The sequence below is a fragment of the Protopterus annectens genome, chromosome 1.part0 (assembly GCF_019279795.1).
Source record: "Protopterus annectens isolate FY-2018-M chromosome 1.part0, PAN1.0, whole genome shotgun sequence".
Lineage (NCBI taxonomy): Eukaryota > Metazoa > Chordata > Ceratodontiformes > Protopteridae > Protopterus > Protopterus annectens.
Window position 1 is genome coordinate 23,402,486 of NC_056725.1, and position 26,083 is coordinate 23,428,568.

General features: G+C 37.7%; 1 protein-coding gene across 9 annotated transcripts in view; it reads left to right on the plus strand.

The window, feature by feature from the left end:
• The window catches only part of DPF1 (double PHD fingers 1), a 1,255,311-nt gene that overhangs the window by 228,428 nt on the left and 1,000,800 nt on the right, over positions 1 to 26,083 (plus strand). For all 9 annotated transcript variants that reach the window (XM_044080027.1, XM_044079637.1, XM_044080109.1 and 6 more), the window contains one exon: positions 8,344 to 8,471. In XM_044080027.1, coding sequence (XP_043935962.1) covers positions 8,344 to 8,471 — 128 coding nt within the window. The remainder of the gene's footprint in view (positions 1 to 8,343; positions 8,472 to 26,083) is intronic.

Genomic DNA, 26,083 nt, shown 5'->3' on the forward strand with positions numbered 1-26,083 from the left:
TGTATTTTGTAGCTATACCTATACACATACACACAAAACACATGTGTGTTTGTGTGTGTGAAATATATATATATATATATATATATATATATATATATATATATATATATATATCATCATCATCTTCTTTCGGCTGTTCCCATTAGGGGTTGCCAGAGTGGATAATCTGTTTCCATTTCTTCCTGTCCTCTGCATCTTGCTCTGTCACACCAACCACCTGCATGTCCTCTCTCACCACATCCATAAACCTTACCTTAGGCCTTCCTCTTTTCCTGTTACCTGGTAGCTTCATCCTTAGGATCTTTTCCCCAATATACTCAGCATCCCTCCTCAGCACATGTCCAAACCAATGTAATCTTGCCTCTCTGGCTTTGTCTCCAAACCTTCCAACCTGGGCTGACCCTCTAATATACTTATTCCTAATCCTGTCCACCCTCGTCACACCCAGTGCAAATCTTAACATCTTTAACTCATCCAGCTCAAACTCCTGCCTTTTTGTCAATGCGACTGTCTCCAACCCATATAACATAGCTGGTCTCACTACCCTTTTGTAGACCTTCCCTTTCACTGTTATAGGTACTCGTCTGTCACAAATCACTCCTGACACTCTTGTCCAACCACTCCATCCTGCCTGTACTCTCTTCTTCACCTCTCTTCCACACTCACCGTTACTCTGAACTACTGACCCCAAGTATTTAAACTCATCCCCCTTCGCCGCCTCTACTCCTTGCATCCCCACCATTCCTCTATCCTCCCTCTCATTCACACACATATATTCTGTCTTAGTCCTGCTGACCTTCATTCCTCTTCTCTCTAGAGCATATATCCATCTCTCCAGGGTCTCCTCCACCTGTTCCCTACTCTCACTACAGATCACAACTTCATCTGCAAACATCATAGTCCATGGGGACCCCTGTCTGATCTCGTTTGTCAACCTGTCCATCACCATTGCAAATAAGAAAGGGCTCAGAGCTGTTCCTTGATGTAACCACACCTCCACCTTAAACGCATCCGTCACTCCCACTGCAGACCTCACCGCTGTCACACTACCCTCGTACATATCCTGTACCACTCTTACATACTTCTCTGACACTCCTGACTTCCTCATACAATACTACAACTCCTCTTTAGGCACCCTGTCATATGCTTTCTCTAAGTCTACAAAAACACAGTGCAACTCCTTCTGACATTCTCTGTACTTCTCCATCAACACTCTCAGAGCAAACATCTCATCTGTAGTGCTCTTTCCCGGCATGAAACCATACTGCTGTTCACTAATCATCATGTCCCTTCTTAACCTAGCTTCCACTACTCTTTCCCATAACTTCATGCTGTGACTGATGAATTTATTCCCTCCGTAGTTACTACAGCTCTGCACATCACCCTTATTCTTAAAAATCGGTACCAAAACACTTTTTCTCCTTTCCTCAGGCATCCTCTCACTTTCTAAGATTTCATTAAACAATCTGGTTAAAAACTCCACTGCCATTTCACCTAAACACCTCCATGCTTCCCCAGGTATGTCATCTGGGCCAACAGCCTTTCCATTCTTCATCCACTTCATAGCTTTCCTTACTTCCTCCTTGCTAATCCATTGTACTTCATGATTCACTATCCCTACATCATCCAACCTTCTCTCCCTCTCATTCTCTTCATTCATCAACCCCTCAAAGTACTCTTTCCACACCTGTTTTATATATATATATATATATATATATATATATTTATAAAATGCACACATACACATGTATATGTATTTGTGGAGAGAGAAAGACTAATTGGGCTGTCTGTGCAGGAATGGACCTCAACAGAAAATAAAAGCACTCATGCAGGATTATAAACTTGAGGTTGCTTTCTTGGACATTTCTTGTCTTTATCTTTGCTTAATGTGAATTTTTTGTATTTACATATGTAATTCAGTGAATAGACAAGTTGTATTTTAAAGCTAATATTAGGCAGGTTTCTAGACTGAGTGTCCTTTTCAAATGCATGTTAATAACTTGCTAGCATTAACGTTAGTAAGCTCTCAGGGATTGATAAGTGCTACAGTACACTGAAAATATAGCTATGCTATGTGTTTAGTGGCAGAGTTCAAAAACATCCCCTACTTTGCACAAATAAATGTCTTTAATTTTCTTTGTTTACCTAGGTAACCAATTTCAACAGGTGTGCACAGGCTGTATTTTATGTAAAACAGGGCTTTGATAAAATGAACACACTCAAAATATTTTGCATTATAACCTTCATATCAGTGGAGTAAGCTCCTTGCCTTATATTCAGAAATTCTGCAGAAGCTTCTTCCCTTTGGCAGTTAGGATGGGGCTGAAATATATCGTCCCTTTAACCACCCACCTAAGATTTACAGTTTACCCACATACACTGCTCTGCAATTTATTTAATGTATAAAAGATCTTGCACTTCTGGTTCTGCTCCTAAAGAAATTCCTTGAAAGCAGTCATTCCCAAATCTCCCCGATCTTTGCTATAATATTAGCATCATTGGGAGAAAGTGAAGTGAAACTGTGGAATTCTCTCCAATTTCATAGCAACATAAATAATTATGTAATTGTAACATAAATGCTGATAGTGTCAGGAATATGTCTCCACAGACAGCTTGAGCCCTGAATGCCTATGGTATTAGGGATCCCTTATGTATGGTAGTGATCATTCTCCCTCCAGCCGAGGAAGAATGTGGAACTCACAATGTCAGAGGCTTACATCTAGGACTGGAGTGGAATTCTGTTTCTAGTCTCCAAGACTACCCCTTGTCATTGTATTAAATCAACACAATGTTGTATTTGAAATGTGTCAAAGGAATAATTCAAACTTTAAGCTGAGCTCATTTAAACCTCTCTTCAGCCTTACCCACTGGAGTGCATAGCAAACTGAAGCTTGTATTTATTTTCCCCATTAAGCATAATTCTATTACCGTCTGTGACTTCAACTTGTGTTTTGACTTGCTCTCATTACTACACTGCAAAATGCATTTTCATGTTGCGGAACACCATTCTACCAGACCTAATATCCCAATTGGAAAACATTCCTTTCTATATTTTAGTTAAGAAATGCCCCCAGATTGTGTGATGTACCCCCAGATAGTGTGGGATCACCCAGGTGGCATGATATGCCCCCTGATGGTGTGATATACCGCAGCTGATGTGGTATACCCTAGATGGTGTGCTGTGGTGTGGGATACCCCTAGATGGTGTGGAATCTCCCAGGTGGTATGGTGTACCCTTATATGGTGTGATATATGACCAGATGGTATGGGATCCCCAGATGGCATGGTATGGCATACCCCCATATTGTGTGGTATACCCCAGATGGTGTGCTGTGGTGTGGTACACCCCTGGATGGTGTGGTATACCCCTAGATGGTGTGGGATCTCCCAGGTGGTGTGGTGTACCCCCAGACTGTGTGGTATACCCCCCAGATGCTGTGATATAGCATGGGATCTCCCAGATGGTTTGGTGTACAGCTAGATGGTGTGGGATCTCCCAGGTGGTATGGTGTACTCTAAGAGGGTATGATATTCCCACAGATGGAGTGATATACCACCAGACGGTGCAGTGTAGCCCCAAATGATGTATAACCCCAGATGGTGTGGTATGGTATCTCCCCATATTGTGTGGTATACTCACAGATGGTTTGCTGTGGTGTGGTGCACCCCTAGATGGAATGGTAAACTCCTGGATAGTGTAGGATCTCTCAGATGGTGTGGTGTACCCCCTCAGAGTATGCGTTATACCCCAGATGGTGTGGTATACTCCCAGATGGTGTGATATACCACATATGGCATGGGATCTCCCAGATGGTGTGGTGTATCCCAAATGGTGTGATATACCCCAGATGATGTGGTGTACCACAGATGGTGTGCTGTACCCCCAGATGGTGTGGTATACCCCCAGATGACATGGGATCCTCCAGATGGTGTGATATACCACAGATGAGGGATCTCCAAGATGGTGTGGTCTATCCCAAATGGTGTGATATACCCCAGATAGTGTGGTATACCCTTTATTGATGAGCTTATACGGTAAGATCAGTGTTTTATTCTGCTTGAAGACAAAACCTGACAGAGTGTACTACTCAGCCGCTGTTGTATAGCAAACAGATTTCATAAATGTACTATACCCTTCATATTACAAGGTGGATTTAATGATGTGCTGCATTATTTTCTCAACCACCCTTGTCTGTTTCAAGAGAAATGCCAACTGATAAGATTTAAGAGAGTCTGTTGGACCTCTTCTTCCTGGATTACATACAAAATTCATTAGACCTTTTGCTACAAGAAAGGAAGTAGTGAACCCCTATCAATCATGTAATGATCGATTCTCATGAACCCAGCAATGTCTTATCAAGAACCACTGTAAAACTTAACCAGAGAAGCAAAGGCAGATTACATTATCCAATATCAAGCTTTATTGTTAAATTGTTGTAAAAAAAACTTTGGGTATGAAATTAACAGTCTTACTTACAGGACTGGATATGATTATATTATTACCTTGAAATAAATGGTGCTTCCTCCATAAAATATTATTTATGTCTTTACTCAGTATTTTCGTATTTATGCTAAAATTCTTCTTTGCATCTGGCTCAAGGTAAGCTGACTTGCCAACATTTTTGAGTAAAATTCTATTTTCTCATTTCAAAGAGTGACTTTAAAATAAGTTAACCAATGGCTTAAAACTGTCCCCATCTATGGTGACCAGCATCAGCTGATCTTTTCCCCAAATTCCTGAGAGTTTGAGACAAATGTATAAGTTTGCCCCCTTTTTTGTAATATTAGTATCTTAGAATCTATTTCTAATATGCTGATCTGCAGAAACTTTTAACCATCATTCCTTCTTCCAAGTTTGATCCTATATAGCTACTTGAGTCTGACAAATATCTCTGCGCTTTCTTAGCTTTATAGAACCTGCAGAGGGGCACCTCCTGTTAACTTAAAAACAAACAAAAAAAAAAAAACTTGAGGACTATAGTCTTCAGTTGAAAAGACAGCATGAATTCTGAAGGGGCTATATCACCATTCACCATTGCACTACTTTTCCAAAGTGACAAACTTTATAAATCTACAGACTCTTGCAACTAACTGGAGTACAATTTAAAAGTTTAAAGTAAGTATATGATTTTTTTTCTTTCTGTAGGCTAATGGGATTAACCTGAGTTTTGTAGTGACTGCAGAGCTACTTTCTAGACTGAACATTGAGAGTTAAAACTGGTAAAGCCCTATTTCATTTGCTGTCATCATGCCTGGAGTTCCTCAAGAATCTGTGTTGAGGCCACTGTTTTTTAACATTTCATAAATAAGATATTGCTCAGCCAATCTAAAGTTAATATTTTGTTTTATATAGATAATCAGTTACTTGTAATGTTTACATAAACATCATTGGTCTGCAGAAAGAAAGCTATTCAATTACTTGCATTTCATATTCAAATGATTTACCCATAAAGGCCTAAGGATCAGCTTTTAGATAAACAATTGCATGCCCTTGTGGCACATCTGTGTAATTCTTATCTCATTTCTCAGTGCTGACATTAACTGCTCTTCTTGCAGGTTAGCTTGGTTAGATATCTAGGATTTGGGGTTCACTACTAAATATCAAAATACTACAATCCCGAGACTCTGAATACCGACACCCAGAATTTCTCTAGATTGGGGAATCTCAAAAACTGTGAATGGAGATTTCCGTACAGTGTGGAACGGGAACTTTGCCGTTCTCTCCACTGTATTGTAATCTCAGAGTTGGTATATTTAAGTTGCAGGGGGTGTGGGGGGTGCAGGGGGGCTTGCTGCCCTGCAAAAATGTTATTACTGATGGTTTTGTGTTTTAGTTTTTTTTTCTTTGAGATTCCACAATCTCGAGATTCTGGGTGTGTGAGTGTTGGGATTGTGGTATTTTGATATTTAGTAGTGAACCCAGGATTTGGGTTGGCACATTACACATTAACTGAACATGCTACCTGACTAAATGGAGTCCCTAATAAAAAAAAAAAAAAAAAAAAAAACTACCACAAAAGATTTGATTCTTCTACCAAAGTACAACAGTTTTCCAGTCATAACAGAGCTCCCATTCCCGTTGAGCATCGTGAAATCCCATTTTGTAGCTGGGATGTCTGCATCTAATTTTATAAACTGTTCAGGAAGCACTAAATAAATTAAACATTTTTCTGTGCAGTTCTTTCCTCAGTGAGTTAAACTTTCTTACCTTAGAAGATTTTCATTACTTCCTGTCTTTTTGCAGGTAAATTTTTAACTGCCTCCTCTATCTACAAACTGTTGAATCTTAACCACTACTCTCCTCTTCATGATACACTTTACCTTCAGCTTTGAAAGCTGTGTTTTCCTGTTCCACATCTTCATTTACACTTTTCATCCTAAACATCTATAGCTTGTACCAGCTATGCATTTCCTAGTATATGAACCATAACATCAGTGTTACACACACATCTGCGTATTTAACTTCAAAATGAAAATAAAACAGAAGACAAATGTCAGTGTTTCACTGGTGTTGCAAAATCAACATTTTTTCCTAGTGTTGTGCCCAGTTTGGTGATACAGACCACCCCATCAGTATGCTGTAAGGGAGTAACTGTGACTGTTATATTTCTGTTGTTCATTTCATTTCTTCATTTTCATCTGCCTTGATTTATGCTCACTATTTGTAACTGGTCATGACTGAAAAAAGGCCTCATTGTCCAGCTCATGTACTTATAAAATAAATATATAAATAAAAACTGAGATGCAGAAAACTACAATTTTATTTTGAGCAGATATACTTTTAATTTTGTTAGCTAGAGTGATATAGAATATTTTTCTATATTCTTCAGCCTGGAAGCTGACTGGCAAAACTGCTCATTCCTGCCTAAGTCATGTCGCTGACAGTTTGTTCCCACTGACTGCTATATAGCATATGCTTGGGTAGAACCTCTAAGTGGCATAATGGCCCACCAGCTGTAGCGGATCACATAATCATTGCGTGCACAACGTGAGTCATGTTAACTACAATACTGCATTATTCTCGCCTGAGTTTTTAATATCGCGTGAGCAGGTTTTCAACTGTATAAGGGAAAGGGCACCTCCGATACGATTGGTAAGTGTTAATACTTTTCTTTTTACTTATTATTAGCATTAAAAAACTCCATATGCTAGTTCTTTATGGTTAGCATACTATGTTTGCAAAGCATCTGGAATTCTAGGTTATGCTGCACATTTACTTGTATGTTTGTGTATTTATGTAGTGCTTGTTTGGTGGATTTACACCTGTTTCATTCATTGGCCAGATAATTAATATATAAATGTCCAGATGGAAAAAACAAGGTGTGCAAATACAGCAACAGCAAAGCAGCAATAGTGACCGTAACATTAGCAAGTTCAGTACTACCACAGAGAATGAAAAGTTTCAATAAGCAATAAAGGCAACAATACCACATGGAGTTTAATGTACTGAAACAGAGAACCAAATAATCTCTCTAGCTGCCCTAAGCATAGGATGTTATATGATAGGTTTTGTAGATGCTTTTCCCACCCTTCTTTCTTCCTTCTCTTACCTGCATCATTGGAGGCTTCAGTAATTTCATCTGTTTTCCCATAAATCTGTTTTCACTGTCGGAATTTATAGCATTACAAGTAAATGTTTTTTAATGTGTTTACAAGCTATCTCATTCTAAATTTTTATTCATTTAGTTGTTAACTATGTCTGCTACAGATCAGCAGAGCATTTTCAGTCATAATCTGGTCCAAAGGGCTAGAAACATCACTTTGAATAATCAAAAGACAGTAAAAAATCACATGGCATTGTTATTTACATGTCAGAACAAATAACCAATAACTAAAACAGACTGGACTGATATAAAATATACATAGTAATAACATTTGAGGGAAAACTAAAAGTTATCAAATCAACAGTTAAACAGTTCATACAACACATTTAAAGAGGAGCAGACTATATGTTGATCCACACATGTGCTGACTAACCTGAACCTAGATTAAGAGTTAACAAGTATCCTTAAAACTGTTACAGTCCTAGGTGGAGGTTAACCGATCAGCCAGTTTTGTATATAAATAGGATATGTCTACTCATATTGAATTTATGATAAGATTCTCTAGGTATTCAGAGCAGCCTTGGGGAAGGCCCTTACAGTAACATCAAGAGTAAAATAGACATCAGCAGTGTGAGAGATGACTGGATTTCCGGGGTCAGTATGTAGAACTGCATATCTAATGCTGTAATTTGCTCATGTTTTGGGTGTAGCTGCAGATGTATCTGTCTTTGAATTTGTCTCTACAGACTAGATGTTTCAGTTGTATTCTAAATCTTCTCCTGTTACTCACTTTTTACAGATTATGAAATTCCATTGAAGAAGGAAGGTGGGCTGCCTGAAGGGCCAGTCCTGGAGGCACTTCTGTGTGCAGACATAGTGGAGAAGAAAACAGAGCTGAAAGAAGAAGAATGCATTACTGAATGTCAGGTAAATGACTGCACAATGCAAAGAGTTCTCTTTCACAAAATTATATTATCAGGCACTGACTTATGTGACAGTTTATTTGTCTGAATTAGTTTACAGAAGTAAAGTAATGATCCAAAGCACATGTTTCAGGCATACCCTGGTTCCACACAAGAAACTAATTTAATTGTATAATTGTCAATACTTGACAAAGTTACAACGTAAACTTTAAAATAAAAGTATGTATATATATATATATATATATATATATATATATATATATATATATATATATATATATATATTCTCTGTCTCTCTCTCTCTATATATATATATATATATATATATATTTATATATAGTACTGCTTACATCAAAACTCTTCTTTCCAAACTAAAACCATGTTCCCTTTCTGTTGACAGTATCCTATCTTACTTTCTTCAGATAGCTGCTACCTCTATTGCTTTGCCAGTATCTATTTTAATCAACCATTCTGTCTCTGAAGCTAAAGTACCTGCTATCTAGAAACAATTCTACACCATAACTATTCACAAAGGTGGCAATTCCCTAGAACTCTCAAACTTCAGACCAATAGCTATCCTCTCTCCTCTGTCTAAACTCTTAGAAAAATGTATACATACACAAGTAATGCAATATCTTATACAGGGCACACTCCTCACTACCACTCAGCACAGTTTCCAACCCAAACATAGTACCACTACAACTCTACTTTCCTTTCTCAACACCATTAGTATAGCTAGAGATAATACTAAACTTATCTCACGCTTATTCCTTGACCTGTCAAAAGCCTTCGACACTGTCTCACATCCTCTGCTACCGAATAAACTCTTGGATCTCAACTTTTCTACTGCAACAATAGCGTGGTTCTCCAGCTATCTCACTGACCAACAGCAAGAAGTAAAATGGCAGTCCTCACTATCATCTCCCCTTTCAGTGAAAATGGGTGTTCCCTAAGGATTCATCCTTGGACCACTACTTTTCAATATCTTAACCAACTCACTCTACAGTCCTCATTAGTCCAGTATGCAGATAACTCCACAGTTATCACCATTGCTAACTCACCCTCTGAACTTCTAACAACTACCCAGTCTTCTTTCAACTCTGTTGAAACCTGGCTCACCAATAATCAGCTCATCCTTAATCCCCAAAAAAACAAACTCTTATCTTTCTCCCCAAAACTGATACTCATATAAAAATCTACTTTTCAAATCTTCTTCTTCTTCTTTCGGCTGCTCCCATCAGGGGTCGCCACAGCAGATAAAATGTTTCCATTTTTTCCTGTCCTCTGCATCTTGCTCTGTCACACCAACCACCTGCATGTCCTCTCTCACCACATCCATAAACCTTATCTTAGGCCTCCCTCTTTTCCTGTTACCTAGCAGCTTCATCCTTAGCATCTTTTTCCCAATATACTCAGCATCCCTCCTCAGCACATGTCCAAACCAACATAATCGTGCCTCTCTGGCTTTGTCTCCAAACCTTCCAACCTGGGCTGACCCTCTAATATACTTATTCCTAATCCTGTCCATCCTCGTCACACCCAGTGCAAATCTTAACATCTTCAGCTCTGCCACGTCAAGCTCTGACTCTTGCCTTTTTGTCAATGCCACTGTCTCCAACCCATATAACGTAGCTGGTCTCACTACCCTCTTGTAGACCTTCCCTTTCACTCTTACTGGTACTCGTCTGTCACAAATCAGTCCTGACACTTTTCTCCACCCACTCCATCCTGCCTGTGCTCTCTTCTTCACCTCTCTTCCACACTCACCATTACTCTGAATTGTTGATACCAAGTATTTAAAACTCATCCACCTTTGCCACCTCTACTCCCTGCATCCTCACCATTCCTCTATCTTCCCTCTCATTCACACACATATATTCTGTCTTAGTCCTGCTGACCTTCATTCCTCTTCTCTCTAGAGCATATCTTCACCTCTCCAGGGTCTCCTCCACATGTTCCCTACTCTTACTACAGATCACAATGTCATCTGCAAACATCATAGTCCACGGGGACTCCTGTCTGATCTCGTCTGTCAACCTGTCCATCACCATTGCAAATAAGAAAGGGCTCAGAGCTGATCCTTGATGTAATCCCACCTCCAACTTAAACGCATTTGTCACTCCCACTGCAGACCTCACCGCTGTCACACTACCCTCGTACATATCCTGTACCACTCTTACATACTTCTCTGACACTCCCGTCTTCCTCATACAATACCCAACTCCTCTCCAGGCACCCTGTCATATGCTTTCTCTAAATCCACAAAAACACAATGCAACTCCTTCTGACCTTCTCTGTACTTCTCCATAAACACAATCAGAGCAAACATCACATCTATAGAGCTCTTTTCTGGTATAAAACCATACTGCTGATCATTAATCATCACCTCCTTTCTTAACCTAGCTTCCACTACTCTTTTCCATAACTTCATGCTGTGACTGATCAATTTAATCCCTCTGTAGTTACTACAGCTCTGCACATCACCCTTATTCTTAAAAATCGGTACCAAAACAATTTTTCTCCATTCCTCAGGCATCCTCTCACTTCCCAAGATTTCATTAAACAATCTAGTTAAAAACTCCACTGCCATTTCACCTAAACACCTCCATGCTTCCACAGGTATGTCATCTGGACCAACAGCCTTTCCTTTCTTCATCCTCTTCATAGCTATCCTTACTTCCTCCTTGCTAATCCACTGCAGTTTATGATTCACTATCCGCACATCATCCAACCTAAAATCACTAAATCCCACTCTCATAGTTGCTGACTCTAGTACTAAACTCCTTGGTATAACCATTGATGATAAGCTAAAATTTGATCTCCATATAAATAACTGTATCAGGAAAAAACACCAAAAACTAGGAATTCTCTACAGAAATAAAAAAATTCCTAACCCCTGAATCTAGAACCATGCTTATCTTTTGACATGCCTATCATACTGCTCCCAAATACTCACAAATCTTAACTCCACCTTACTTAGCAAACTCGAAACAACCTATCACAAAATAGCCAGATTTGCTGCACAACAAACCTCACCACTGTATCTCCCTCAGACATCTAAACTGGCTTGAACTACCACACCTCCTACTCCTCTCTCAGCTCCAAATTATACACTCCATTATTTATTCACCATCCTACTGTCCAACACTAGGCACCATAATCACCCACTATGTCCTATCCAGACTACTCAGGAGCTCCACCCAACACCTTTTCCAAATCTACAAGCCCAAGTCCAAAATAGGAACCATTACATACAGCTGCCATCCCTCTATTGCTTTGAACAAACTCCCACAAGAAGTTAGATCACTTTCACATCCTAAATTATTCAAACTAGCCACTAAAGAGTGCTTAGAAAGTCACTGGATTTGTACCTGTTCTTGGCATCCTTGTATATACCTTCACTAAATAACAAACCTAACTTCCTCTGTCTTACCATCATTTTTTCTCCTCTATACCAAAACATTTACAACTTAAACTAGTCTACTTCATTATTTTTTTACCTAACACTGTCTCCTTTCCTTCTGCTGCAGTATTCTTTATAGCATCTTTATAAATAATTGTAACTGCATATATATGATAACTGGTCTACAAGTTTTATTGTAAATGATTATAATGTTAACTGTGTTTGTAACGGTTATATTTTTTGTAACGATGTTTTGGAGCTTTTCTCCCCGGGCCTCTGCTGTAAAACGGCTTTTGTATATCCAAAAAACGCGGCAGGACACTGCTATATATCCAAACTTGTAAAATTTATTAAAACACAAAACTGCAGACAAGATGAGCGCTTTTGGGCATAACCCTTCATCAGATATTGCACTCAACACTACAAAATCAATTTAAAAAGAAACTGACCAATGACAAACTAATAAAAACCCGCCTATTTTTAAGGGCTGGTTTAAGAGGTACGATATCATTCAATCCAGGACTCCTATGGGCTGTTAATTCCAGAATCCATTTGGATTCAGCAACTTCTGATAACTGTCTGATATCACCCCCCCTACTGTTTAGTGTTATATTGACAATGGTTCTAAACCTAAAACTGTGTGTGGGATAAGCCTTAATGTGCCTGTATAAAGCATTATGTTCATCACAATTTCTTATGGATGATAGATGTTGTAAAACTCTTACTTTTAACATGTTATTGGTTTTCCCTACGTAAAAACTAGGGCAAGACAAACATTCAGCCAAATATATCACATCTGTAGTCCTGCAGGTAGCCCTTCCCTTCAAGTGGAATAATCTACCACTGACCGGATGTTTAAATAAAGTCTCCCTATTAATATAGCCACAGGCCTTGCAAGTCCCACATGGAACAGTGCCTACGGTGCTTTTAACAAGCTTATTACCAGTAGCAGTCCTTTCTTTGCACAACAGGTCTTTCAGATTTTTATTTCTCCTATACCTGAAACACGGACCTTCACCTACTATATCCCTTATACCAATGTCACTAGTCAGGATGTTCCAGTTTCTATGTATGATATCACATACATCCCTGATATTACTGCTATACGTCAATATTACCTTCTGTTCCCTTTGTGTACGACTACTAACATTAGTACAGGCTTGTTCTCCTTGGGTTCGTTTGAGCCAGGGTTTATACCTATTTTGCCTGAGGCCTTTACTCCTATCCACTACCTTTTTAACTAGGCCATCATCATAACCCCTTTCCTGAAAACACTTCTCAAGCTTGCTCAACTCCTCACTAAACTGTGTATCAACCATACTAATTCTGGAAGTTCTACTGACCTGCCCCTGTATAATATTGGGGAAGGTAAAACGGGGATGCATGCTGTCAAATGACAGCAATGTATTTTTCCAACATTCCTTTCTATGCAGTTGTGAAAAGAAACCATTACCCGTCTGTTTTACACACACATCCAAAAAATCTAATGTATCATATGAACTGGTGACAGTGAACCTCAAGAAGGATGTGGTGGAATGTAGGTATGTGATGAAGGTCTCCAATAAACTACTGTCTCCCCTCCACAGAATAAAAATGTCATCAACAAAACGCACATACATTCCAATGTGCCACATCCAACTGTCTACCCCTAATACAAAGATCTTCTCCTAGTGGGAAAGAACAAGGTTAACGGATTCATCACAACCAACCCACCCCCCCACCCTTATCTGGTTTCGTTAAAACAAAATTTTTGTCAGTAGAAAGAATTTTCAACATTTCACACTCTACTTTGTTCAGTTTAGAGCTATATTTTCTATTGTGGAGGCCAGTCTTGCCTAAAAACTTGTGTTATCTTCACATATTTTTAAAAAAACTAACCACTGAGTGGGGTGGGGACATTTTAAAGGTGCTTGGTTTGTACCATTCCTTATTAAAACCAGTCATAGTTAGATGTTCTTTTTTAAATAATTAGGCTAAATTCAACTTCTTTTTTTGAAATCTAAAATATATAAAAATAACACTTAAAACAGTCCCTCTTGTGGGAATAAATGTGTTCCCTCTTTCAAATAAATTATCATGTCCCTCTACAACGTGATAATCACTAAAATTGTGAATTTTAAAATCTCAGTATTTATTGGGGTCTTGTTCCAATTCATATTTCCCCTCCCTCTCCCCTTCTTCATCCCTCACCCCATCCATCTCTGAGCATCCCTCCAAGCGGTATTTTGCTACTTCCATTCCTGAGGTTCCCTGTAAGAGGCCAGACCTTTGTGCATAAATCTCTCTGATCTCCTTGGGGGTGGGGTATCTAAGGGTTGCAGTGGATGCTGCATTATCAGTTTTATCCACTACATCATTAATCATAACAAGGGAGTTAGAATAGACTTCATGCTGTTGTCTTTGTCCCCCAAGACCATAGGATAGAAGAGAAGGGTAAGCTGTCCCTTTCTGATAAGCCAACTTATCACAGTCAAGCTTTTTATCCTTCTTATCTTTAATATCCCTTATTAAAGAGTTAACCTTTTCTAAAAATAGCTTCATATCCATATTTATATGAATGAAACAATAAAATATTAGTAACTGAAATTCAGTCTCAGGTTTGTCCATATCCAGTTGATTTGCTCCAGTACCATACCAATCAAATAGCACAGTAAGTTCATTATGCAAATCTGAACATTTAATTAACCTTGTAGGATACTTCTATGTGTAAAGCCTCTTGGGAATATGCTCCATATGGAAACATTCAAGAAAATAACAGTTCTCCAACTGCAATTAGATGCTGTGTCTACATATATTTGATATATAGAAACATAGATCTGAGAGAGTCAGATGCTGCCTCTATACCCATTGCCTCTGGGACCAGCATACAGGGCTCAGGAACATGTATTTAATTTGTTGACTTGGGTGTACATATGCAGTAGGTATTACTCTGCGTATTTTCTTTTATCAGGTACCTCAGGTAGCCACCTGCATTTTCTGGCCCACATACCACAGTATTAACATTACCAATGCCAGTGACTACCAGCCTACTAGGGTGGCAGCTTGGCACATTGACAGTCAGCTGTTGCCCATAGATTTTCTTTTGGGTGCCTGCTCATTAATACTCTGAGGACCATTATTGTGATCCTTGAGCAGCAAGAATTTAAGTGCAAAATCGGTGGATATATATATACTAACACTGATGTTGTGGCATTTTAAGAGTATTTTTATGTATTTTATTTTCTATTTGTGTACTGGGTTTGTCTGACTGAGTTTAGTAAGAAACCCTTTTTAGAGGAGGCTTTGAGAGAAAAGCTCCAACATGCCTTCATTAATCTATATGAACAGACATTACCAAAAATTACCAAAAAAGCAAAGTGGAAAACACAGCTATGAACACCAATGATCAGAGAAATATTGTGCTAAAGTAAGACCAAATGATCAGAAATAATGTAAAATCCTTTAATAAATCAAACACTCAGAAATAAAGTAAAATCTTTTAATGAAATCAAAGCTCATCAAATAAATAATTGAAACTTCCATTTCCCTTTTATATTCCATTCACAAAAAGGAAAACAAATCAACATACAAGACATGATCACGTGTTTGATAAGCCCCCTTAAAGAACCAACCATCTATTCTTACCTTTTAAATTATGTCATATCTGATGACGTTTCCTTTGAAGAATGAAAGCGCTTATTGAATGTTTTTTTATAAGGGGTACTGCAGATTGGAATTGGCTTTAATGGAAGATTGCCTTATCCATTCAAACCTATTTTTGTTTGGAAGTTGTTTTTATTTGAAGACTGGTTCATCTATTAAAAGTGAGTTTTAATTCATCCTTCTGGTATCCTGCAGTCCTATCCTATTTTGTGGTTTTTAAAAGATTTGTAGGGTGGCCACGGTATAAAAACATACCATATAGGTTATTACTTTCTCTGATAAAGATGTTATAATCAGAAGTCATATATGCCAGTCTAACATACAAACTTCTTTTTTGGAAGTGTGGGTGGTTACTGTCATAATGAAGATACAAGCTAGAGAAAGCTGTATTACAGTACAGGTTTGAAAAAAAAATTCTTTCCAACTTATTTTTTCTTAATGCAACATCTAAGAAGTTAACTTCTTCATGAAAAACATGCTGTGTGAATGACGAAAAGGGTGACATTTTAAAAAGTCATTTAACGTGTCTAATTGCGTCAGACCATAATATGTATATGTCATCCAGAAACCTGGAATAATGTAAGCCAACAATCAGCAAATGGAGATGTAAAAATGTGGTGGTCCTCCCAAGTCCACAACACCATGTTAGCATAGATAAGGGCACATGCCTTCCCCATTACCAGCCCCTGAGTTTGTTTATAGAATTCTCCTGACACAATTTCCATGAAGTCATGAATTAGCCTGATATCCATGCTGGATAGGAAGTTACAGAGGGTTAGGACTTCTTCAAATAAGTTACAATGGGTTAGGGCCTCTTCAGATAACTCCAGACCTTCATGGTGTAGTAAGGCTGAAAATAAGTCAACAGCATCTATAGTGATGAAAATCAGGTCCTGCCTGTACCATTTTTGGTCTATACCTCTTAAGAAATCCCAAGAATCTCTTAACAAAATAAGTATATTTGTGATGAAGGGTCTCAACTTTCTGTCTATAAATAGAGCTGGGGTATATGTTTTTTAACTCTCAGTTCCCACAATGGGCCATGGGAGGGTCTGAAATAGATGTGTATGTTTTTGGTATAACAAATGTTGAAGGGACTGCAGATTTGTTGACATGCAAAACTTCATATAGTTCTTTGGTAAGAAGATCCAGGTGAAAAGGTCAATTCTTTTGTATGCAGTGTTAACCTTACTCCCGGAAACTCGCATGTATTTGTCCAATTGACCAGAATGTTACACACATGAGCCGAGTACTTTTTGTTGCCCATTATTACCCCCCCCCCTTGCTTTTATTGGACTTCATAAGTCTAATGGATTGTTTGTTGACTAACTTGTGTTATCCAGTGTCAGGTTTTTATACCCATATTGTTTCCATTTTAGAAAATCCCTGCTACCTCACTCACATGATTTTTCATACATTTGCACAGATGGGTGGGGATAGGAGATTAAATAGACTCTTCTTTCTCAATTCAGACATGTTTGTTCCTCTGGATGCATTTTTAAAGGTAATTGCCAGGTTAAGTTTTCTTGCATACAGTTTTAAGTCAACAAGTACATTTGCTGTAGTAATGATTGAGGAGAGCATAAACTGAAATCCCTTTTTAAACAATTGAAAATGTATTTGCTCTATGACAATATGTCTATAGTTAAAAATATTTTGTCATATCTATGTAAAATGCAAATTTTGTACATGAGAAAAGGCATAATATTCGAATATTTTTACTCGTTTTAGGATTCAGTTCCTTTATTTATATTTTTGACTTATATAGACAAACATTTTTAGTGCAATGTTACATTACTTTGATCTCATGACTTTTTGGATGTGCTTCAGTGGTGAATTGTTAAGTTTCTTGTTAGTTCTGATGAAGTCCTGACTGCTCTAAGGACAAAAACACTCAACTATGATTTCATTACAGGATTTTACTTTATGTCTGAGATTATGGACTTACTTTAGCACAGTATTTCTCTGGTTATTGGTATACATTAATAATAACATGTACATTTGGTAATTGAATTACACTCATATGAAATAAAAGCAGCTGTTACAGTATAAAAGATACTTATGCATTAGTAAATGTTGAACATTGAGCATTGGAAGAGGTATATTAGTGGGTTTGTGCAGCAGATCATGTGATCAGTACTTAGAAATTCAAAGAAACATACGCGAGAGAAGGAACTAAGTAGGGCAAAAAATGTATTGTAGTTAAGAGTTAAGGTATAAAGCAGGTACATAGATAATTATGTATATGGCTATCATACGGTTTGTATGAGAAGTGTGGAGGTGAGGGGGGTGCAGTGTATAAAACTATTTATACAGCTCAGAGATGCTGGTAAAATATTCACGTATTAGTGAAGACTGGCTGTGGTGTGTAGCAGTCTGAATGAAGAGAAGTAGTTTGACATGGCGAGCTGCTGATACTAGTGGCTTTAGACCTGGAGATAAACAGGAGAAGATCCATTGATTTGATAGGTGAAGTTTTAGTTTGGTTTTAAATGAGTTTGCAGTCTGGATTTCAGTGGTAGTGGGATGTGGTTTATAGTTTAGCTACACTATTTGAATTCAGAGAGTAACCTGCAGTACCCAGATGGTTTGGTTATCGTGAGTAGTGATTTTTCTATAGAGTGTAAAATTCTATTGGGGAGTAGTGTTGTATAATAAGTTGTTACAGGCTGGGCAATTTTTATGGCTTATAGAGAAGTCTGTGTATTGTAGTTTGCTGAGGGAGAGAGCTAGGTGATAGGGTAGTTCTAACCAGTTTAATTCTCTGAGGGCTAGTTAGTGGTGTGCTCTATGGTTATACTTTTCTGCAAATTTGGCTATTTTTTATATTGCTCAAGTTGGGACAGTTGTATTTTCCTGCTGTAAGGTACAGTGATCTTAGAGTTAATAACAAAAATAAGTATTTTGAGTGTGGCGAGCACAGCTTCCTGTGCTGGGGGAGGTACAGGGGCAAAGTCTCTGCAAAACACATTAAAACTCTAACAGCAAAGTTTGGAATTTTGTGGCCTTTGTCAGAATCACAATTTTATTTTAAGTTTCATGACTTGTAGTGCTGCATCTCATACATCCAGGAAGGAGCTTTGTTTTGTAGTGTGCTTAATATTAGGTTCCCATTGTATGTTCATGGACTTTAATTTTCACTCTTCTGAGAATCACACTTAAAGTGCATTTACAGGGAAATATATATACTAGATCCAAAATTACTGTATCTTGGAACATTCTCTTATCTGAGGTTCAGTGACTTTGGAGTTAGTATATAGAAGTATCAGGACTATGGGGTACAGCTCTACATACAAAGCAATTTTTAAGTGTAACTGTACATTTCACACTTTTCTTTTGTGTTCTGAAGATTGCACTTACTTTTTCAGTTTCAGGATTAATTTTGTCAATTTTTGAAATTCCAGTAACTTTTATCTATGTAGATGCAACATCACATTTGACCACTATGAATATGCAGTGCTTATCATGATCATTCTTTATTTATTAGATGCATTTTTAACTGAGAAGTATATTCACTACTTCTACTAAAGTTGGTTTAGACTTTGATTTCCATTCTCCTAGTAATTGCTTTTTTTGGCAGCCACCATAATTAAATGCAGCAAGGCCTCACTATGTTTAGGCAATTCTGAGTCTGTATCATAGCTCAAAAAATGATTTCTATAGTTACCCCAGTTTGCTCACCCAGTATCTCTGACAGAGCAGTCTACAGGGATTATTTAAAGTCTGCCAACTCGTTACATTCCCAGAATTTTCCAGTTACCTCTTTCTTCACCAACACACCTCCAACATTTGCTGTCTACCTGAGGAAAAATTCTTTGTCTACTTTGGGTATAAAAATACCTGTGTAAACACTTCCTAAATCTTCTAGACTTTGTTGCATATTACACTCCTCTCCTAGATTGATGTTTTCTTGGTACTGCAGCTTTCTGGTTTTAAATGTTGCTTTTGCATGTTTATCAAGCCCAAATGTCATTGTTATATCATCTGAAAAAGTGTTATCCACGTGCGGTTGTGCTTTCAACTCCTCACCTGATACACTATTTAATATTTTAAGTCATCCACAAAAAGTAAATTTTTATGCAAGTGTGCTTTCCTGGAGCCTAATTAAACATCTTAAGGGGTTAAAGGCAAGACAAAACAACAGCAGTGACAGAATCACCCTAGAATGTCATGATTTGAATTTTTTCCCTGGGATAATAAAGTGCTTTTGTCGTAGTATAATTAAAAAACAGTTTATCACTATTTCATGGTCACTGTAAGGTAATTGATGAATGTAAGATGTATCATATACATCTGTAAGCACTCCTTTATACATGAATATGGGATGCTATCAATTTTTTTTTTGTAATCTATCCATGTCATACTTAGAGATTCAGATTCTTCCCCTTTTTATAATTCTCCATTACTACTTTATTTCGTAACAAATGATCCTTTGTTCCATATGACTTTCTTATGTCACCCCTTTGATCTATTACCATGACTGAGTTTTCTTCTAAATGACTATAAAGTCTGTCTGCATCAATTCCAGAATATAGTCTGTACATCCTCTGAAGTTAAGTTTTTAGGATGGCATACAGGTTCACTCTTAAGGAGGAGTATCATTTTTCCTGTTAGGTTGGTATCTGTTCAAGATGCACATACAAGTACTCACTCATAGCTAAATATTCATGTAAAGATATTAATGCTTTTAGCCAGAAGTTAGATAGTGTATCTGGGCTTGGAGTTTCCAGTTAGGAGCTTTTCTTAATTTTGTTTAAATTTCTATGGCCGTTACTTCATCCCATTTCATATCCTGTATATTAGAACTTCTTACTATTTCTTTTACTTAAGCTGCGGTGGTGCAGCAGTAGCGTTGTTGCCTCGCAGCAAGAGGTTCTCCTGTTCGATTCATGGCTGGAGTCCCTTCTGTATGGAGTCTGCATGTCCTCCCCGCGGTCAAGTGGCGTTTGAAAGACATGCATAGAATGGGCGTGCCTTCGTTGAAGGTTGGGCGTCGAGCTGGCACCTCGGCACCTGTAAAAAATCTACTGCCAATCATTAGCGGACCGGAGTTCCGCTGTGGCGACCCTTAACCGGGAGAAAGCTGAAAGAACAACTATTTCTTTTACTTCTGTCCATTCAGCTTCTTTATGTTCCACAGGGTCTTCATAGATATTTCTTCATAATGTGTCTTTTTTTTTTGGTATTTCTATTCCTTTTGCTTTTTTTCCCATTTATCTATAAAACGTTTTGGGTCATCAATTATTTTGTACTATTCTTTTATATTTATTTGCATTTCTTCTAAGTTTTTTTTGCTTGTGCTGATATCTTTAGTTTATTATTTGCAATAATGTATGATAAATCCTAGTCTGCTCTGATACTGAGCATTGCTTTTATCACATTTAGCTTTCTAAGTATTTTGTTGATCTGTTCCCTCTTTTATATTCTTCTAACAGTGACACTTCTTGTCTTAACTGCTTTTTAGTTTTCTCTATTCTATACTTCCATGATTGCATTTTATTTCTTCCCTTCTTCTCCCTTATTGCTCTGCATTTTTTTGGTAAGACTTTATCTGTTATTAATTTAGCTGCACAGTAATATAGCCTACTTCTGTTATATCACATGAATTTTGTTTTATAGTCTTGATTACTGTGCTCATCTGTTTTGTCAGACTTCTAACAGTTTGGGTCTTATTTGCTTTTTGTAATTTATTTCTTTCATCGATCTTAATATGTCTATCCATGTCTATTAAATCAAGAAACTCTTTGCTTGGACCATTTTCATCTGAACTAAGGGTGCATTCTTTGCGCTCTTGTTTCTTGCAGGCATTCTACAGACATATTCTCTTCAGCTGCGTTCTGCTTCATCTGTTGCCTTCATAGGAGAACTCATTGACCTATCACTCCACAGCACTGACTGTGTAACAGTTGCCACGGTTTCCTGCTCCTTCTCTTGCTGTGCAGTTCCAACTGAACTTTTGCACTGGTTTTCTCCTGAAGGCACCAGAGCATCTTCATGTGGCAAGTAATCACATGCTTCCCATTTTACCTGTTTCTCCCTAATTTGGAGACTTGATCCAATATGATGTGACATTACCCGAGTCGGAGTTTCTACACTAAATTATTTACTTACCAGGTAATGCATAACTTCAGTTTCTATTTCTTTAACTTCTCCATTACTAAGACTCTTTTCTACTTTCCCTTTTTTCTTATTTTTTGTATTGTGAATTTTTCCTATCATTTGCCTGTATTTGGCTTCAAATATCTTTGGTGCTGCTTTTTGTATTGATTAGTTTTGCTTTCACCTTTGCATAAATATTGCCCCATATTAGATTTTTTCTTTCCCATATTTCTTCAGATGGTTCCCACTCTACCTGTTTCTCCTTACTTTGGGGACTCATTGTTCCATCATGCTGTGACATAACCTGTGTTAGACTTTCTGCATTAAATCTTTCACTTTGCAGGTATTCCACAAATACAACTTTTGTTTAACTCCTACTTTACTAATCTTCTGTTCTACTTTCCCCCTTTGTGATATTATTTTTGTATTGTGAAATTTTCCATATTTGAGGGCCTTTGCCTGTATTTTTCTTCAAATATATTTGGAGCTGCCTTTTCTCTGTTGATTAGTTTGCCTTTCTCCTTTGCATAAATATTGCATCTTATCAGATCTGTTTTTCATTTTCATGTCCTTGTTTCTTTTTATACCTTTCAAAAATCTCTAAGTTTTATTCTTTATATTTTCACACTTTGCCTGTAGCTTCTTTTTCCAAGCAGCCCAAAGTTTCTTTCTCTATGTAATGTTTTTCATGGCTCTACTGTATTAGTCAATGCATATTGCATTAGAAGCTTTTGACAGTTTGTCTTGTGCAAGTATTTTTCTTTCCTCTGATTTCTCTCTTAACCTTTTTGAATATATTTTGTCTGGAAAGTCTTGTCTTCTTGCATAATAGTAATGCTACATAATGTCTTCCTTATCCTCAGTAGTCAACTCTATCATCTTTAGGGCTGTTTATTAACCTGTCAGTTTTTGTGGGCTACTAAATCCTTCTACAATGGGGAGGGGGGGCATCCTTGCCCCGAGCATAGCCTAACCCCATTGTAGGAATGTTTTTTGTCTTGAGGGTTCTACACTGTCATTTTTTCCAGTCCTAGCGCTAATGCACTAAAAAGGAATATTTGTTAACACCTACTATCATGCAGCTATTAAGTTCAATACATAGATTGTCAAAGATTCTCGATGCAAACACATTCTGTATTACAATAGTATCACAATACGGAATATCTCAGTATAGAGAGATTCAACCATATGCACAGATACAAGCCCTTTTATACCTTCTAAATAGAAACAACATGAACTGGTTAATACAAGGTTGAAAGCTTTCATAACTGTGATAAAACCCATATGCACATTCTCAAGGCTGAAAGGAGTAAACAGATAAAATGTATGCAGATGGGAGGAGAGCTTAAACATTTCTCATGCTATTATCTTGATATGGTTTATGTTTACTTTGAAAAAGCTCATCTCCAGATAAGTTCCATGCAAGTATAAGGTACATACATTTCTTTCATGGTTACATGATTAAAAGAAACATTTACTATCTGTTTACCAGACTCTAATGAACTCTAACATAGATCAAGCTATTTTTTATATTAGAAAGGAATATATGAAACTATTGTAGTAGTTTTAAGCTAGAAGTTTCTTAAAACAAGCATCAAATAAATCTATCCACTACAGTTCCTCCCTTTGATACTATAAAGCATCACATTCCCAGATTATTTTGAATCATATTGTCAAATATGTGACTTCTGGAATGTTTTTGTTTAGGTATAACAATCATTGCATGTGTACTTTTTCTCACTAGGCAGCCTTTCAATATATTTTAATAACAGAATATACAAGAGCTATAAAAGGTATGATTATAACAAAGGTAACTACACATTGTGTTGTACTGGTACCAACATTTCCAAATATATTACCCAACCACCCAAACAAGGTCCAACCAGGCTCAATTTTAGTCATATTAATGGCCAATTGTTCCATAAAATCAGCCACCGTTTCTTGTTCATCATGAAAGTCTGAAACAAAAGTACAGCACCATTTTCTAATCAGATGGCAAACCCCTCCCTTCGTGGCCATTACATAACCAAGAGCTATTTGGTTTTGTAAGGCAGTGGTATAGACTTCAGTCAGGTCTCTGCTTGCCATGCAAATGTGTTCTGATGTCTTATTAGCCATTTCAGTTCGTTATGCCATTTCAGTTCGTTATGCCATACTACGGAGAAAAAGCCACTGCTTGCTCAGCAGGGTGTATGACACTCTTATTGCACAACTTTCCTGCAGCTGTAGAGAAAGAATGAAAAATAGCTGGCATCATCTGTCCCACGTAACAATCAGATCCATTTCAGGGTAACCCGGGGTAGGCGCAGTCTCCACAGATGTAGTAATGACTGTCCAATATTCCTATGCCCTTTTCACAGTCATATGTTACAATCCAAGTTCTACCAATATAATTCAGTCCGTAATGTTACACCAAGTTTGATTTTCTACAGCAATTTACATTTCTAAATCAGTCTATTGCATAGGGACAGGTAACATCGGAATGTCCCCTGTTGGCACCATGGGGAACAAATTGACACACCCATCAGCTGGAACCATTTAAGTCAGTAGCATATTGATACAGCATTCAAAAAAAAAACACAGGTTTTTTTTCTCATGCTGATTAGGGTCAGTAGAAGGAGGAGACTCAGTGATGTCACTAGAAGGAGGTGTGGTGCCATTTTCTGTAGACTTGGGAGACGTTAAGCAGGTTTTCTTGATATGGAAAGCATGGCCCCAATTTGGTATTCCAATACACTTTAATGCAGTATGAGTAGTTAGGAAGAAGAGATAAGGTCCCTTTCACTGCGGCTCTAAAGAAGATTTGCGATGGAATACCTTTACATAAACCCAATCACCTAGTCATAACTCATGACAGGAAGCTGTCGCAGGTAGTGGAAGGGCCTCCTTGGTGCATTTATGGAAAGTCTGTAAGAGAAACAAGTGCTGAACAATAGTTTAACAAAGTTTTATTGGTAAATACCAGTTCACAGTTACTAACTGGTGTGGAAGGTGGCATCCTCACTGGACAGCCCATAAGAATTTCATGGGGGCTTAGTTTATGAGTAGCATTTACAGTTCCTCACATACTCATTGGAGCCAGAGGCAAAGCATTTGACCATTTCAGTCCTGTCTCACTACAAATTTTGTTTATTCTGATTTTAAGAGTCAAGTTAGACCTTTCTGCAAGACCAAATGACTGTGGATGGGGGAGATAATGTAACGTCAAAAAAATTTAAACACAGAACATAATTTCTTAACAATTTTAGCATTAAAATGAGTATCTCTATCTGAATTAATGCTATGAGGTACAACAAACCTGGGAATAAATTCATTTAGCAATTTCTTCACTACTGTTTCAGCATCACACTTAGCACATGGATAGGCTTCTACCCATGCAGAAAAAACACAAACAATAACCAAAAATCGAAATGACAAATGTGCACAGACTGGCTGAAAAATAATCCTTTTACTTCGAATAAGTTAAAACCAACATAAAATAACACACAAATTGTAAATAGTCAAGTAAGGTAAGCGCTTTCGTTTTGGCAGTTGCCAAACTTTTTCAAAACCTGCAGCTTGCTTGGCTACATAATCCAACAGCCAGTTACCGCTGACAGTGGCAGTGTCTCCTGCTATGTGAGCTTGCACGTTAACTGCATGTAAAGTCTTTGGTGATAACAAAGCATCTAGTAAGTTATTTACAGACTTTCCATTTTTTATTTCATTACCAGCTGATATTAAAAATCTGCTGTGTCTCCACAATTCTCCAAATTCACAGGCTACTCTGAACACATAAAGCTATCAGTATAAATGTTCACAACTTTATCTTTAGCTATTTTACAGGCTTTGGTTAATGCAATCAGTTCAACAACTTGTACAGAAGTAACCCCTTTCAGTCTTTCCTGAAACAGTTCTGTATTTTTCATACATATAGCAATGACTGCAGTAAGATTTCCATTTCTGTCTCTTCCACATGATCCATCCATAAACAATTTCATTTCTGTGTTGTCCGTTTGGGGTATCTATCAAACTGGGTCTAGCAGAAAGCACATAGTCACAATTGTACAATCATGCAGTTCACCATCTCCTGTCATCAGCAGGAGGGATGTTGGGTCCAATACCTGGCATCACTTAATGATGATTGAAGGGTATGAAATGAGCTGCACCTTAGATTTTAGCAACAGTGCAGATACTGCATGGGGAATTGTTTGTCATAGAACCAGTGTTGCAGATTGTTCTACCATCACTGCAGCTATAGGTTTGTGTCCTAGGACCAGTGCTGCAGCTTGTTCTACCATCATTGCAGCTATAAATTTGTGTCCTAAGACCAGTGCTGCAGATTGTTCTACCATCAGAGCACCTGCAAGTTTGTGTTTTAGGACCAGTGCTGCAGCTTGTTCTACCATCATTGCAGCTGTAAGTTTGTGTCCTAGGACCAGTGCTGCAGACTGTTATACCATCAGTGCAGCTGTAAATTTGTATCCTAGGAC